Here is an 18,147-nt window from a genome sequence, read left to right as displayed (position 1 = left end):
AACTTTTTGTTTTCTCGACTAAATAAAACCTAAACTCCTTTCAACTCAGGTTAGATAATGGAGTTCATTCAGCCAAAAATGGGGAATTTCTGTTAGGGAACTTGTCATAAAAGGGACTTAACTATGTTCAAAGCTGCCCAGAGAACAGCTCCTTGTTTAGTAGTCACATCTTTATCACCAGGTTCCATGTCATTCATGCACACATGTCATTTAATTCTCCCTTCAGCCTGAAGGACCTGCAACTACACTGCTCAGAAGAGAGTGGAGAGCTACTGGTGCAGTACAATGTAAGGGTGAAACATCCTCCTTTTTTTTTTTTTTTTTAATTATTATTTTATTTTTATTTTTTTGTTTTTTAGAGCTGTATATTGCATAAACAGCTTCAAAGAGGCTACAAGCTCCTAACCCACAGGTGGTGGCAGGAGGTGGTAGGACGGAATAATATCCTGACTGCTCAGTAACATTAAGAGCACAGATTATGAGCCTCTTTCAGTGGTTTTGTGAAATCATTTCCTTGGGTTTTATTATAGCATTTGGAAACTAACCAGAAATGTCAAAGCATTTTAGATGTTTCATGAGACAAACTGTTTTAACATATTTAAAATGTTATCATTTTAACTTAATCTAAAACTATTTTTTCTAGTTCTGAAAGCTATGAGTACCATCTTCTTGCTACTTCTGTAGCAACACCCCGATTTTCACAATTCTAGTTAACAAGATTGCCCTACAAAGATCCAAAGCAGAGATTAGTCTAAATAATGAAATCAGTTATGCATGTACTTGATGTACTTAATCATGTACTTAATCATTACCAGTAGCCTTCCCTGACAAAGACGCTCCTCTTTAGACTAGTTTTTTTTCCTGTTTCTCTTCAGTTTCCACTCATTATCTCCAGCTGCTATTTACCTTTGCATGTAATGTTCATTTTCTTTCCTCTGCCTTTCCTTGCTAGTACCAAGGCCCAAATGACTTTGATCTCCTCTGTCCACTGTGACTCTCTTGAAGGTTCACCAGCTTATAGTGATCACTCTTTTAAGAAAATTAATAAATAAATAGAAAAGGTAGCACACAAAGTTTAATTGCCATGGGAAGAAAGTTGTCACTTTTTATGAGGAACTGATTAATAAATAAGGTCCATTTTCCAGATGATACATGCTAGAAAACAGATGTAGCTTTAGGCTCCCTGCACTGAGATACTATGTCTGTATTTAACGCTGTGCACTGATAACCTGCTTCCTTCTGAACTGCTTAAATGGGAAGTGTCAAGCAGGGCCACCATGGAGCCACCAAAAGCAGAATGCAACCCACTAACAAGCAGAGAACCTGTACGTGCAACTAATACCACAACCCAGCCCCCAGCTGAAGGAAGATATGAATTGCCTTCTCAAAGCTTATCAACTGAATCTTCTGTGTGTACGACATGACACAACACTGTATCTGTACTTCTCTCTTTAAATTGGTATGAAATGAGGACCTGTATAAACCAAGTCTTTTGTCTTCAAAAATAACCAATGGAATGCATGCAACAAAAAAGAATATTTCATGATGCATTTTCTATGCAGTGTACTGCACAGCTACCACAGCATGAAAATAGTAAAAAGCAGCACCCATAGCAAGCTATGAAGTTACTATGAAAGAAACACTCAAGTTCCTATAAATCTGTGCTGTTTTCATGTCTTAAACTCCCAACACTAATCCCAGTTCACCTGTCAGTTCTGTTGACATGTCCTCCAAAGAATATCTGAGGGCCCATAAGCAGCACCCATTAGCCAACTTGCCACTGCAGTCACCTGCCACTGAACATTGAGCACTGGGGTTCTTCTCTTTCACTGCTTTTGTTCTGAACTGGTGCCGTACTTTTACCTTACAGTAGATTTCACAAAAAAGTGGTAAGAATGTTTTGCATGTAAATTAAATTTTTAACTACCCGCACTTCTGGCCTGTATTTGCACTCGAAATTTGAGTAAGAAAGCTAGCACCTTATGGACTGGAGCTGCAGTTCTGCCTGCTCATCAGCCCCGTGAGAGCCCATCCTACCTTTCACCCTGTTTCTCCCAGAGACAGGGTGATCATTCGTGGCAATTGAGATTTTGGCTGTACCTCAAAGTGGGATTTTTAGCAAGAACCTGACAGCAGCACAATTCATACCTCAAGTCCCACACATGCACTGTGTTTCCCCTTCCTTTAGCAACACTTCTCACCCATGAGAATTGGGGGACAGCTAGGTACATTTTCCACTTTAAACATCATTTCCAGTGAGCACTTTTCTCTCCCACAGCACAGTGGCCAGGGAGCTATGTTGCCTCCTGTGTGAGGCAGATATCCCACCACTGCCATTCCTAAGTTGCCAGTGTCCCTCATGGTTACCAGGGGCTGGTAACCCATAAGGCAGCCTCCTCCATGGGTAAAATATCCTTTACAATGAGGGTGGTGAAACACTGGCATAGGTTGCCCAGAGAGGTTGTGGATGCACTATCCCTGCAGACATTCAAGGCCAGTCTGGACTTGGTTTTGGGCAACATGGTCTAGTTGAAGATGTCCCTGCTCATGCAAGGAGGGGTGGACTAGATGACCTTTGAAGGTCCCTTCCAACCCAAACTGTTCTGTGGTTCTATGGTCTCCATCAGACATCTGTTGGCAAGTTCTCCCCAGAGGGACAGTGACAGGGTCAGCAACAGCCTTTTAGTCACCATCTCATCCCCCAGCTCCACCCCAGTGGCCAGTTCGCCAGTGTTGGGATTGTTCAGTGACTTAAGGCCAATGCAGGTATGGCAGCAAGACCAGCAGGAGGGTGGGCATATGCTTTGGAGCCTTGCAGAACTCTGCCCAAGAGCCACTATAGAACACACTGGGCTTCAGTCATCAATTTCCTACCCTAGGGCACACTCCTTCATAAAGCCTCTGAGGGAGAGAGCTATGCTGTTTAGATATGACTGAACTTGCACTGAATGAGAGAATGTTTTCAAAGCAATACATTAGCAAGAAACTCTTAGTTCTGAGGGTGTTTTCCTTTTCAGTAACATTGTTTATTGGTCAAATTCTCTTCCAGAATATTATCAATGCTATATACAGCAAATGCATGCATCTGCATTTACATGATTTTGTACCATATTATTGCAGAAGTTGCTATTCAGTTATGATAAATATATGCAATCTTTATCACACCTGGTGCTGATATTTAAAAACCTCACACTGCACTGTAAAAAAAGATGGATTGCACCAGCCGAGGCAGCACTAGTTTTGTGTCATGCCATATCAATGCTTTTCCTCCAGAAATGTTTAACTCCAGCATTGTCCTTCTTGGCCCTTTGGACTGCCACTAAACAATGTGGTTAGTAATCCAAGCTCTTCAGCTATGAACTTAAAACAAAACAAAACAACCAAGTTTAAGAGCAATCTGCAAATTGCATTAATTTACACAGCATAGGAGTGCATGTCCCACACAACAGCAAATCCAGACATATGGTTTGTAATCCCATCAGAACAGAACTGTGGAGGACTGGTGGGTAGTTCAGCAGACTCCAAAGAGTGGTGCTCCTCTCCTCCACCTTGCCCCTCTGCCCTCCAGTTCCTGCTCCTGTCAATCTTGCCATCCCACCATGACTGCTACAGTGTGGTGAAGCTCACTCAATGACCAGAAGACCCACTGAGGATTTGCTGAAAAGTCATGCCTAAGTAGAACCAATTGCATTTATTATAAATTTTCCTATATTCAAAGTGAGTCAAATGCTGACTCAGTAAAAATTCTGATCAAATTAAGTCAGACTCTGTTCTTATTTATATAGTCCTTAATAATTTCTGAAGCTAATAGCATAGATTTTATATATGCATATTTTTGCTAGTAAATCCATTCCTAATGAACCTCACTAATAGTAGCTAAATACCAAGAAATGCATCATACTTTGTCACTAATCAAGTTCCAACAGAAAGTGTTGGAAATCTTGCAGTTCTGTACAGTTTGCTGCCTTTTAAAAAGTGGAGTGTGAATTTCATCTAGAAAGAAACAACTTTTCACAAAGAGACATCCACCAGGTCACCAGCTATTCGAGAACTGGAATCCTGTGTCTAAAGATGAGAAGAATCTCTCAAGCAAAGCCCTATTCTCTATTCAGAAGACATTCTCAGGAGATGTCATAAAACCTTTTTAGTGATATTTAAGTGTTCTCTTTAATTAATAATTTTCTTTTCGCCTAGTATTCTCTTTACTAGACACTGTTGGCTTTGACTAGCCTTAGCCTTGATTTAAGCAGGTCCCAATGAGCAGGGGGAGTGTAGTACTGGGTCTACAAGACCTAACACCTAAGACCAGCTATGTCAGCAGCCTTGAACCTGTTTGTTCATTTCTGGTTTTTTCCTTGCCATACTTTGCTCAAAATGCCATCTCTTTAGGTTAGTATTGTCACAGCGTGACCTGTCAGCAGCAAAAGCAGAGTGTAGATCTACACTTAAATAGGATTTCCAGGAGAAGTAATTGACAGAAACAACAAAAACATAAGTAGAATGAGCTTGGACATAAACTGATTAACTTACTTAGCATTTTGGGGATATTTCAGTGATGTAGGACAAATGAAATGCAACTTTTCCTTAGAAAACAAGGGAGGTTCCTCTACAAACTTCATTTTGCTGATAATTCTAACAGATTGCATTTTAGGAGATTGTGAATGTTAGAGAGGTGAATAAGAGTTCCATTTTCCATATGACTGTGTTATTCTTTTGTTGTAATTCTTTTTCTGAGAGGAGCTGTAGATAATGGCAGCTCCCTTAAAGGTCAAAGAAGCCCAAATGACTTGCAGTCACAAGCACAGTGACACTGGTATGGGTTGCTCAGTGAGAAGAGTCCTTCAGTAGTATGGTGTTCAAATTGTATTACATAGTAAAAGATGACCCATTGTCAGTGAGAGTTTCACTAGTCTGTCTTGAATGATAAATATCAGAGTTTGTCCTTGAACTACGCTTATAGTATTTCTTGTATCTCATGCAACATAGGTCCTTCATTATCTTCACAAAATAACTTCTGAACTTCACCCCAATAAATGCATAAAGCACAGGGTTAATGCAACAGTGTAAAAATGCTATAGCTTCTGTGGTGTATTTCGCATAGGCCATTATAATGTCACTTTCACAAGATTTGTCTATCTTGCCCATATTTATGGCTGTCACAAGAAGAACAATATTATAAGGTACCTGGCAAACTAGGAAAACTGCTACAATTAATATAATCACACGAATTGCTTTGTTTTTCTTGGAATTCTGAGCTTGTTGTAAGGATTTGACAATGAATGTATAACAAAAAATCATGAACAAGAAAGGTATGAAAAATCCAAATCCAACTTGTAAACACAGCAACAGTGATTTCAACATTGTGCTTTCAGACATTCTATCAAATTTCTGATCACAAATCTCTTTGGTTTCATTGGTGGAGAAGCTGTAACTTTCACTGTATAGAAAAGAGGAAGTAGAGATTAAAATTGATGATACCCACACAGCCAAACAAATGAGTTTACTGTATGCAAGTGTTCTCGCCCTGAGTTTAAACGACTTTGTTGCCTGTACAATAGCAATGTACCGGTCCACGCTGATAAAGGCCAGAAGCAGCATGCCACAGCTGAAGTTGATTGCATAGATACCTCTGGTGATTTTGCAAATGAAATCACCAAAAATCCATTCATCAGTAGCATAATTCACTGCCCACAGTGGAAGAGTGAGAACAAACAGTATGTCTGCTATGGCCATGTTGAGGAGGTATACATCTGTCATGGACTTAGTTCTTTCATATAAAACAAAGGTCATCACTACGAAGATGTTACCAACTAAGCCGATGATACAAATTAATGAATATGCAACTGGCAGAAACGCTTTTGTGAAGTTCCTGACTTCCAGTTTAGAACAAGGTTGTGTGATTAGAGAAGCGTAGTCTGAATAATACGGATATTCTGAGGTACATGAATCTGTCTGTAAAAGAAAAGATCACCAGTTAATACCAGAGGTATTAATCTCTATTTTCTATGTAGTAGAAAGGTGATAGATAACAAAATCATACAAATGCAGTACTTTGGAAATCTTTCAAAACTTGGTATACAAACATTATAGGGCATGTTGATTTGAAATAGAAGTGAAATTTCTCTTATGATAACTGTAATACTTCTATTCAGTCCTTCTCATGTCTCAGCTTCAAGCCTATATCACACTCATCTAAAGACAGTCCACATTATTTTTCCTTCTGCCCGTTTTACACTGTTTCCACCAACTACACAGTGAGAAATACAAATCACAAATCTGTAAAACCAATTACAAATGCATTTAACACTGCAGAGGAGACTAACTCAGGAATTTAATAAAATCTGAATTAAAATATGAACATGGAGATAACCTTTTGGGGTGAACAAAAGGTTTCCACCTTAAAATACATTATGCAGAAAGGATTAGTCTGCTGTCACAGAAGACTGTACAGTATAAAAGTCTGAATTTGCAGTTGGGATCTAGACTTCCTTTAGTGTCACAGGATGGGAACAGGTCCTTCTAGCATGTTCTGCATTTCATACTAATGTAGCTTCTATAAATCAAGCCCCAGAATGATTACTTCTCTCCAGTCAGCTAGACAGGCAAACCAGGAAGGCTAACCTGAGACACACACCACAAACACCAAACCTGTAGTTACATTAGGGGAGTGAAAACCCCATAAACAGAATGCCTTGTCAGCAAATTCTCCTGTCAGAAAGATCTCTTCAGCTAATCACTCCTGCAATTAGGGCATTTGAACCAGCAGCCTGAAACAGTTGGGATTTCCAGATCCATTGTTTCGTTGAGTCACTAACATAGTTTATCAGTTAAATACTTACACAATTCATTTCAGCAGTACACCTCTCAGCAACTAAAATATGTTGAGAAGAACTTCAAAATACTTTCTCAAGTATTTCTGAAAAGAAAATAAAGTAGATCAGATCGGGAAAGCAGCATAAGAAATGTGAGCAAGTAGAAAAACACAACTGGAAATAAAACTTTCTTCAAAGAAGAATCTCATCACTTCAACTCTATCAACAATACAGAGGAGCATCTCAACAAAACACACATTTCTGAAGCACAATGTGCAGTTGTGGAAAGTGGCTGGTTTGTATTAGTATCATTAAAAGCACAATCTTACATATGGAATGTTTATTTATAGAGGTAATAAACAATACATGAGAATATGTGACTCCTACTTAACATTGACTGCACCACAAGAAATTAGAGTAAATTCTATTTTCAGAAATTCTCCATGACAATGGCAACCAGTGTGCTGAAGGAAATGCAGAACAAATATCCATAACAGTAATAGGGCACTGTGACTTTTTTGTTGTTTTTTTTTTTTTGCTCTGGCATTTTATCAGTGTGTCTCAGCACATTTAACATCACATTATTTGATGGTTTTCATTACACTACTGAGGTAAAACCAGAGTGCCAGGATGATTGCATTCTACTGTGTAACATACGAACAGACTAAACTCTAGCATTGTTTTTCTTTTGTTCAGCATTCAGGTCTTTGTGTTATAGACTGAACTCTATAAAAACAATTTATTTCTTCATCACTGTGACACTGAAGTATTTTACAAATGGTCATTAATTTGCACAACATCCTCTGGTGAGAAATTATTACCTTTATTTTGCAGGGAAGAAATGAGTCATTAGTGTAAGTATCCACTTGAAATGTTCAGTTTAAGATGTCTGTCCCCCCCCCCAACATCACTTTTAAGAGGGATTAGCATTAGGAAGGACTTCAGATATGTAAAGGATTAAATCCATTGACTGTGGTTGCAGCCAAGCTCAGACTTCTGCAAATCATACCACAGAGTCTAAAGTCACAGACAGACAAAATGCAGAACATGACATTGTTGGCTACATGCACAAAGCTGGGCTTGAATGACTTGTTTAACCTTACACAGGAACCCATGGGCAGGAAATCTAGTTCCTTGGCATTCCCCTGCATGGGTTTGGTCCTCCTTTCCATCAGCTACTCTGCGAGACTGACACATGCCAGCAATTCAGTAATTGCAGGGACTGGATGACACGAGGTCCCATGTTTGCTAAGGCTGTGAATAGCAGTTTTGTCTAGACTTTGTCTGCTTTTTGTTAGTTGTGCTGCTAGTTAGGAAGTGTGCACGGGACAACTTTAAGCGTAGCTAAACTAATTCTTCCTGTCTGGGAATTACCTGAATTTTGAGAGAGAGAAAGACAGATAATCTGTGAAAGTGGGGCAGATGCAGCCTGGATATGATTGGGAAGCTGGGGAGGGAAAGCACCAAACACCCTCCAAAAGCACATGACTCCTTTTGGGAGGCTGGCTCGTGACAGAAGACTGAAGATGGGTATGCTGGGTATGAGCCATGCTATATGATTTTGCTTAAGCATCACAAGTTCTCTGGTTCTCTGCCTTTTAAATAAGTCTTTAACCACCTCTCCATCTTCCTCTGCTGGTTTTTCAAAGCTGATTTTCAGAAACTGCAGGAATATGACAGCCTGAAAGCACTTGAACACCTTCTGAAGCAAGCTTTAAGCACTTTAAAGTGTCTCTCATATGTAGAAAGGTAAGGCAAGCAGGTAAGTTGTACAGTTCCATTGGGGGTATTGTCCCTTCAGCCCATCTTTGAGCAGCTCTAGTCTCTGCCTGTTGCTTTACGGCCCTCTGATTGCATCCAACCAGATGCCCATGCCCTTGCGTGGTGTTTCTGTTACCCTTAGCACCTGGCTGCAACTAGAGTAACTCTTCAGTGAGACAGCACTAAATGGGCACTTGTCTAGGTTATTGCTTTCAAAACTGTTATTTTATTGTTGTAAGAAAAATATCTTTCCAGGTATCCAAGATTCATATCTTTCTAGGACGTACATGGTTAAAATATACAAAGAGAGCCCTGAGAGCATATATTGTCTATAAAACAATCATCCTTCATTCCACTCAGCCAGATATTAGTATAACATGTAGAAGGAAGAAGACAGAGTAAAGGCATTTACAAGAAGTGCCTGCAGCTTGCAAACAGGGCTAAGGAAGCAGGTCTCTTCAGATTAGTACTGAAGAAGGGCTCTCTAGCCCTCAGGAGAGCTCAGCAGAAGCCTGCAGTGAACAACAGCTACACATCACAGGAGAGCTCTGAGCTCTCCCTGATGCCATGGAAATTCACAGAGGCACCACCAGTAACACATTTATTCAGAAGTACTTCCACTGTCTGGCAAACTTCATGAGTACAGTTGATATGAGAATAGTAGAAAAAGACTCAGCTGAAACCAGAATTGCAGAGATCAGATTTAGAACCTGATTTAAAGCTCTTGAGCTGATTTCCTTTTCTGAATTTGAAGCAGCATTCATTGAGGTTATTAAGATGCACTGGTTGCAAAGGAAGTGGAATCAGAATTCTATAAACACAATTTTCTTTTCAATTTAAATCTTTCTAACAGTCTTTCAACATATACCTTTATAGTTTATAATCTGCATATTTATGGCTTTATTTAGCATCAATGTATTAGAAAATGATTAAAAATAAATTTCCACGTATATATGGTGTGTGTGTGATCTAACATTGTTCAAATGCTACATATGGGCACACACCTATATGTGTGGACACAAACATACTTATGTTCTGAATATTAAATATATAAGTCTTGCTTTCTTTTTAGCTTATTATTTTTCCACTTTATCCAATTTATCATATTTCTTTTCACTATGAAAGCAATATGTAAGTACTTAAAAGTAAGACTAAACTACAGTCTTAAATATGAATACATTATTTGAGCTATACAAGCAAAAGACAATGGATAAAGAAAGACCTCAAGAAACAGACAGAATTCTGTAAGGTAGAAAACTCTCACTACTTGGAGGGAATTTAGAAATATTTTGTAAGCACTGTCCACCATTGTAAGTGCAATGTGACTTATGTGCTCAGTTTAAAACATTCACCACATATACATACATTATAGATCACATATTTCATTTTGGTACTTACCAGATTTGAAAATGGTCTGAAGATTGTGAAAGAGGATGTGTGATTCTGTTACATTCTTTTGTGGCTGCCTCAAACACATTTACCATCAGCCTCCACAGGAGCACACTTTAATTTGAAAAACAAGAAATAACAGCAATAGTTAAAGGTACAGAATTAAATTGAAATAATCACCACTTCCTCCTGACAAGCTGTAACAGTAACCTGTTTTTTTACGTAAAGGAAAATATTTAACCTTATCTATGCTGGAAGGAAACAAGCTGGAGGCAAGTCATTTAGTCATTAGGCTACCTATGACTAATATGCTAGCACTAGAATAATAAAAAGTAGGGTGCTAATTGCACTGTGCTCAGAACACACACTGAATGATGGTCTATTTTTGCAAAGGGTACACTTCATATCATGAAGATGAGCAGTTTAATCATTAGTGACTTTAATCAGCAAGATAACTTACAGTAGTTACTGTAACTGAAACAAGTGTTAGTTACCAAATTAAATAACTGCTAGTTTTCTAAATAAAAACATAAGAATCTGGTTTCTTTCAAGGTGCACATTGTCCAAACATTTTGTCTGAACTGTTAACATAAAATGTGCAAGGGGAGGAAGGAACATGCAATTGTATTTGTCTGTTTGGCACAAACATTTGCTGTTTGTGTACATGCTGATTACATCTATCCTTAAAGTCAGCTGGAACTAGACAGGAAAATACATTATTTTATGATGCTTCTTTTCCAGACCCTGGTTTCTGATAACTTAATGCAACTTAGATTTTGCATTAACAGGAAAAACAGAAATAGTAATAAACCACTTCAAACGATCTATTTATTTTAGAGATCGTGTGTGTGAACCTTCAGTTGGAGCTTGAGAACTTGTTAGAGACACCAGACAGCCTTGTGCGATTAGAGTGAATTAATAGAACGTTGAAGCTAAAGAAATGCGAGGTGATAGATGTCATAGTCCTTTTTCAAAACTGAGCATATCACAATAGCAGTGGCTTCCTAGAAACTTCGGTATGGCACTGCTTTCTGCTAACCATAGCCAGAGAACAAAACCAAAATGCTGCATAGTGTCAAAATATGACTTGGTAGATTTAGAGTATCATGCCATAATAGTTTCTTCTAATTTGAGCAGGCACATTTCATTTTCTCAATGGCTGATTTTCATAGGAACCAAGACCTTGGCTGCAGCTATGACAAAATCCCAACATATTTGCATAGATCAATACAAAGATACTTAAAAACCCTGAAATGTGAGGGGTTTTTTTTCCTATATGTGTAAGCGTGTGTGGATATGGTGCAGGCATGCTTGGATTGCTACTGCTGAAAAGCCATCTTCACTGTCTGATGCATACAAAGCCAAAAAAAGCATGAAATTTATCTGGGTTGTGGTTCAGATAACACACTATAAGATTAATTTGACCTCCTTATTGGTGTTTGAACTAAACTGTTTCCTGTCATTACAGATCTGGGGAAGGTTATAATTAAATCCATAATGTAAGCAAGTATTTGAAATATAGTCTGCTAAAGTCCAGTTACAGGGAAGAAAGAATATGTGTAAGCTTCAGTGCAGAAAAGGAGAGGTAAAGACAGAAGGCCAAGAGAAACAATTGTAACAGATGACTAAGGTTACCCCTATTTTAAATTTCTATTGATAAATAAAACTGGCAGGTGCAGTTAAAAGACCAGGATGCATCAATGGTCAAAAGAAAGGTACCTAAAAGCTGCAAGGATGAACAAGTCCTGAGGCAGATGTTTTTCTCCCCTGGTGTCTGTATCTGTCCAACTCTAAAAGCACAACATGACACTGAATGGACCTTTGTGGTCTGTGGGACAAATTTTGTAGTCTTAGCAGCCACCATGCTCACCACAGTGTCATAACTGTCTGAAGCAGTCCAGGTTTAGTGACTTGCAGCAGTTGCTGAAGGACACGTATGTTTTAACTAGCCTATGAAAATAAGCAAGGAGGGCTGAGCTGTTGGTCAATGTGAAAGGGCAGCACAGAGTCAAAGGGATGAATGGGAAAGGTACATGAGCAGTGATGTGGTGCAGGGTGCTAAACAACTGCCAACTGCACTGTGTTTTGGTTTTGTGCATTGAGATGATTGGAAAGGTGCCCAGACCTTACGATTCTTTCGAGACATCCTTAATCACAACAGTGATCACTTAATCACGATAGTGAAGTTCTTATCACTATATGATTTATTTCGTAATTTATAAAAAGTTCCATATCACATTTTCATCACAGTCTCTGACATTTTGAAACATGGGTTCAAATCTTGTTAAAACCAGCAAATTCAGAATAAGAGCACTTTCTATGTTGGTAAAGGAATTTGCCAGTATTTCCTTGAGGGCCTTTTCACTGTGGGTCTTTTAAGAGCTTCTTTCTCATAATGCTGGGACTAAAGAGGTGGATCTACATCTTGTAAAGCAAACTTCATTACACAAAGACAAATCTAGCCGATGGCAGTCATATAAGCAGCAAATAATGAGTAAGAGAAGTAGAAAATCCTCTTGTATTACAAAAATTTATGTGACTTCAGGTCACCGACTAAGTCCATGGTGACTGTACTCCATGTTCAAAGAAGCACTTCTGCTACTAGTAACAGACTCCAGCACTTCACTCCAACAACAGCCTACTTTTTAATACTGGCAAATAAGCCTGGGAAGCAGCTGAATACTATCAACATTGATTCATTGAATGAGAGTCATTAAAAGATAAGTGAGAATTCTAATGCTTTATTAAAAGATAAATCAGAATTTTAGTTTATCCATTTCAAAAACTTTTGGTTATCTTGTTCCATAAACAGGTGTTTTCTAAGTTATGAGTTATCTCATGCTTTTAGTCAGCAATATATTAAGTATCATCATGAATAACAGTCTTTCAGAGGGTGAAGAATTCACCATGTAGGCAAATGCCCAAGTTAAAACTAGTTCAACTTACCTTCTCGCTACGTTTTCGTTTGACCCAGTTACAAAACCCGAACAGCCTTCCTTGCAGATGCTTTATTCTTCACTTCACTCTGTGGCAAATGGAAAGGGTTTTTTCTTTTTATCACAACTATTTGAAAACCTGCATGTTATGCAAATGGAGCCCCCACATGTAGCTAGTTTTTCTTCATATGTTAGAACCCTGACAGAAAATCTGTTCTCGTTTAGCTAATGGTTATTGTGGTTTCTCAAATCTCAACACGTTAGTTTTCTGCCACCACTAATTAAGGAAATAAAATATTGAAAGATAAGGAAAACAAAACCATCATCTGGATTATTCCAGCACCCACATGCTGCTTCTGGAATGACGTGGGGTTTTGTTTGAAATTCTAAAAGAAAGTAAGCACACACACACACCCCCCACACTGTTCCGTCCTACTTTAATGTGCGTTCAGTTAAATTTAGATCAGTCTAATCTGATTCAAAAATCTAGCCATCTAGTTGAGGTTCTAGTCTCTCCAGACTACAAAATATAAACTATATATTTACATTCAGGGTATGTTACCTATTCTTTTTTTTTAATCTTATCCTCCTATATTGCCAATCTGTTTGGGGTTTTTTTCTCATTAATTCTTCAAAACTTCCCTCTTCTGTTTGCATCCTGCTTTTTTATTCCCTGACAAACATGCCTTTTTCTGGTTTTGGAATTTCTGTATTTAGTTTTTTATTCTCCCTATTTCTTCCTCTTTCTTTGTTTAGCTTTTCTAGATTTCTCTTATTTCCACCACTTGTGTTTGTACTTTCTCTCCAACATTGAATTTTGTAGCACCACTCGCTCTCCTTTTGGTCTTTTTTTGTTCACATCTTCAGCCTCACTCCTACTTGATTCCATCTATCCCCTGATGTCAGATTCAGCCCTCCTCATGCAGATGTCAGGGACTGAAATAACATGATCCCAGCACTGACTTCTGCCCCATGCTGACATCTATCAATCAAAGTTTTAATTACTTGATCTCCTCTGCCAAACAAGTTGGAAAAGACAGAGCCTTCTTAAAGGCTTTCTACAGGGCTTCTGCCATGGGAGCACATAGGGCTCAGGAGATTAAATGGACAGTGGTTCTAAGCAGAGCTCTTGGGAAGGAGAGAGACTGCATAGCCAGTGTTTATGTCTCACCCTTAGCCCAAGACATATGACTGCTCTTGTAAAACCTCACAACCTGCCAGTTTTCTTCAACCAATGCACTTGCTATTTGATTTGAAAATGGAGAAAAACTGAAAAGAATTGATGGGAAACAGTTTGCAAGTCATGTGAAAATGGTAAAGGTTCAGATATTGTTTCTTCTTATACTGAGCATGGAATTTCTGCAGGAAGAGCACAGTCATATGCAAAGCACTCCTCTGCTTCACTGCAGCATCATTTCTTAGAATCAACCTAGCTCCCAGCTAGCCTGGCTTCCAGAAAGAAGTGTAAAGAGCAGGAAGAGTATCCTCCCACTGATAATCACTGGCTTCAGAAAGCTGGTTGAAAATATTTCCTTGGAGAAAAAGTTTTTGAAAACAAAAGTTTTAAACAAAAAATGGATGTATTTTTGACGGAAGTTTGTGTAGTAAGGATGCCAATTTAGAAAACACATCAAGATGCACAGATGAGTTATTGTATGGTTGTTTATGATTTTATTCTCCTTTATAGTCTGAGCTTACAAATGAGACTACATTTCCTAGCTTTGGGTAAAACAAGTAGGAAATGAGCAATATCATTCCATATTCTAAGGTCTCACAGAAGCCTAGACAGGAAAAGGATTGGAATTCATAAAGATTGACAACCCCCCATGAGATGTAAGAACAGAATTTTCTAGTTAGCACATTTCAATTTTTCATCAAAATGTTACTGGGATAACTAAAGGTATTCTGAAGGAATAGATATGGTTTATTGAAATCATGCTTTTTTCCAATGTGAAACAACTTGAGCAGACAATTTCCTGTTCTTTAAGAACTTTCACCTGAATTATGTTGGATTTGGTCTGTTTCCTACCATTGCCTTTCAGCTGCTTATCTCAGAGAAGTTTAAGAACCATTTCTGGTGAAAGCGTCTCCCAAGGTTATGCCAGAAGCAATGAGCTTTTACAGTGATGAACAGAATGATACAGTCCCTGTATTGCCAAAGGGCAATTGAATGAACATGTCAGATGCCTGTAATCTCAGTGATCTACCTTCCCTGACCACAAGAAACTGTTATATGTACCAGAAAATACATGTCTGCTCCTGAAATCCCAAGGAAGAAAGAACAACATGAGTCCAAGTCCCTTGCTCTCCACCACCTGCACAATGCAGTGGGAACAGATTGCTTTCATTGTAAAGATCCTTTCTGAGGTCATGGAAGGGGAAAGAGGTTTCATTCCTATGTCTCTCCTGCCCAGTGGGGATTTACATATCAGAAATACCTATTACAACATTCATTGATCCCATCTGGGAAAACAAATCCATGCAACCAAGCCCACATTACCACAGCAGTTGCACGATACATCATCATGAGACCAAGCTTAACACAGCAGCTACACTGAAAGGCTTAAAACCAGATTCTTCCTAAAATTGATCTAGTTTGGTTTTAATGAAATGTGTTGCAACAAAGAAGACAGAATATTGTAAAGTATTTCCAAGTAACTGCTGCCTTTTGAAGCAAATGTTCTAAGACAGAACTAAGAAAGAACTAAGAAAGTTCTGCTGAATTTGACTAATTTACACTAGGCTGTAGAGGACAAGTGAGTTTCCGTATCAGAAGTGCTGCAAACACAAGGCAAAGAGGCAAGCAGAGTTAAACATGCAGTCGCTGACATAATCTCTATATTTTTGATGCTGTAGTCAGACCATACCCATTGTGGTTATGTTTTGGCTGGGTTTGTTGTTTTTTTTTTTTTTTTGTTTCTGGCTCAGTTTCTCACATGGTTTCATGTCTCATAGAAATAACTACCAAAGTAGTTTCTCAAAGCTTGTCATCAGCCCATACTCCCAAGCACTGACATTTCAAACTATGTTGAATTCATTAACCTGATTTCCTTTTAGAGTTAAACTTTCTTTATATGACTGTTTTTAGAAGAGTCCCACACCATGGAATGCCCCAGTTACTTCTCTTTCCACAGCAGAGACCTTCAAGGCCTGAGTAAGAGCTGAAAGAAGTTAAAAGGTGCTTATATACCTAATGAAGCAATTGGTTGTTCAGTATGGTAATTTCAAGGCATCTGGGATCCTGGCTCCTGCCTAAAAGCACAAAAGCTGAAATGGAATAGTTAAGTATGAAATTGTATCTGCACAATATGCAGCCACTGCATGGGCTCAATGTAGCTCAAAGTTTTCTTTCCTTCTGGGTGGACCAAGAGGCAGCATGTGTTTCTCAGCTCTGCCATTTTCCCAATTGTAAAGACAAATTGGAGGGGTTGACTGGTCACTTCAGTGAGACAGTAACTCTCTCATTTTAGCTCTACACCACGGTGCAGGCTGTAACCACTAACCACAGTGCTGATCTGAGACAACCCAGAGAAAAACTCCCACAAGAGATTGCTCTGCAAGGAGGAAAATCTTCTAGGTCTTCTGCACAGTGGGAATTACTACTCCTGAACATGCACCACTGAGATACTACTTGTTCAGATTCGTGTAGGAAGGTGGTTGTGTTCTAATCACACATCCTATCTATGGTCAGATGTGGAACAGTGAGATAACCAAGTACATGTTTAAATCATTCTGGTTTTAATAAGTTTTAAATGTATTGGACACTTAACTCTTACTGCAGTCAATAGAAGCTAGGTATCTCAGTCTCTTTAGAGACTTAAGAGTACTCCTTAATTTCCATGTGGATTAGGAGGGAAAGCAAATTGGGGTGCTATGCGAAGCAGATGACAGGGAGAGCAGTTGCTTGCACAGGATTCTCTGCTGCAAACAGCTAACACAGCTCTTGGAATTCATATTGCAGTGTACAGTGATAATTTCTCTTCCACTTCCCTTCTAAGAGCTGGCAACTGCTGTAATCATTTGATCTTAAGGTCTTCATGCATGCCGTCACTCACTGGTGGTTAGCGATTTGATAAAATTGATTTTTCAGCTGTGATTATACCCTGTTCTGGTGCCTGGAGCACCTCCTCTTCTTCTTTCTTCACTGCCCTTGTTATCTGCAGAGCTGTTTCTCTCACATTTTCTCACTCCTCTCTATGACTGCAGTGGTTGTTGTGCAGGGCTCTTTCTCCCTCTTAACTATGTTATCCCAGAGGACATAGAAGGTGGCTACCACCATCACTGATGGGCTTAGCCTTGGCCAGCAGCGGTTCTGTCTTGGAAACACCTGGCATGGGGGAAGGTTCTAGCAGCTTCTTACAGAAGTCACCCATGCCTATTGCAGAGGGGATTGGACTAGATGACTATTCTGTGATTCTGTATTCCTATGATTGTGTTGTACAGCACAGACATGTTCTTTACTGAAGGGAAAAAGCATGGGTCTATATGAGGACACCCTTGAGAAAGCTGGTAACTGATAGCTACCCATGCCCCCTCCTCCCCAGGAAGCTTTGTTTGCCTCCAATTGAGATTTGGGAAAGTGTGCTAATATTAACCACTTCCTGCCTCACTGCAGCTTCCTCCCTCTCTGTTGACCAGGGCTGGCAAACATCTAATTTCGCACTGATCCACCACTCACCCCCAGTGGGCTTCCACTACCCTGAAGCTTTAGGGCCTGTCACAGGTATCTCCAGCTAGATCCTAGCAGGGACATCCTCATCAGGATCTGCACCTGCCCCCATGGCTCCTCTCTGTGTCCTCACACAAAGCAGTCTTGACTCTCTCTGCTTCCTTCTACGATGAAGGACAGGGAAGAACTGATCTTAACATGTCCCCACAAAGTGCCTCACTTCAGAGAGGACCATCTGACAGATCCGTTTCTTTCACCCTCAAAGCATTCTTTCTATGATCAACATCGTTTGGAGTCAGGATGATACCCCAGCTAGGAATATTTGGGCCAGCAGTCTTGTTCTTTCATTACTTCACAGGGACAATATTCCTTTTCCTATTTCAAAGCTTGGTTTCTCCCAAAATACTTCTGAATATTGCTAGCTTTCAGTGAATTGACACCTGACCCAGCCAGTCATTTTTCTCTACCAGTCATCAAGTGGAGAATTTTGCTGAAACAAGAAAGCAGCTGCCACAAATACAGGACTTTCACTGCAATTTTCCCAGTAATTATCTGTGATAAACACTGTGCCTCAGTTGTG

The 18,147-nt window shown here is 39.2% G+C and overlaps 1 protein-coding gene across 1 annotated transcript; it reads right to left on the bottom strand.

Moving 5' to 3' along the window:
* Window positions 1-4,866: 4,866 nt before the first annotated feature.
* On the bottom strand, window positions 4,867-5,958 carry CCR6 (C-C motif chemokine receptor 6; the record flags this gene model as incomplete). Its single annotated transcript, XM_031048481.2, has 1 exon — window positions 4,867-5,958. A coding segment is annotated over one exon (1,092 nt), but the record flags the coding sequence as incomplete, so codon positions are not given.
* Window positions 5,959-18,147: the final 12,189 nt, after the last annotated feature.

This window comes from Melopsittacus undulatus, chromosome 3 (genome assembly GCF_012275295.1).
Source record: "Melopsittacus undulatus isolate bMelUnd1 chromosome 3, bMelUnd1.mat.Z, whole genome shotgun sequence".
Classification (NCBI taxonomy): Eukaryota; Metazoa; Chordata; class Aves; order Psittaciformes; family Psittaculidae; genus Melopsittacus; species Melopsittacus undulatus.
The sequence above is the reverse complement of the archived record's forward strand: the minus strand, read 5'-3'. Positions and strand labels throughout refer to the sequence as shown.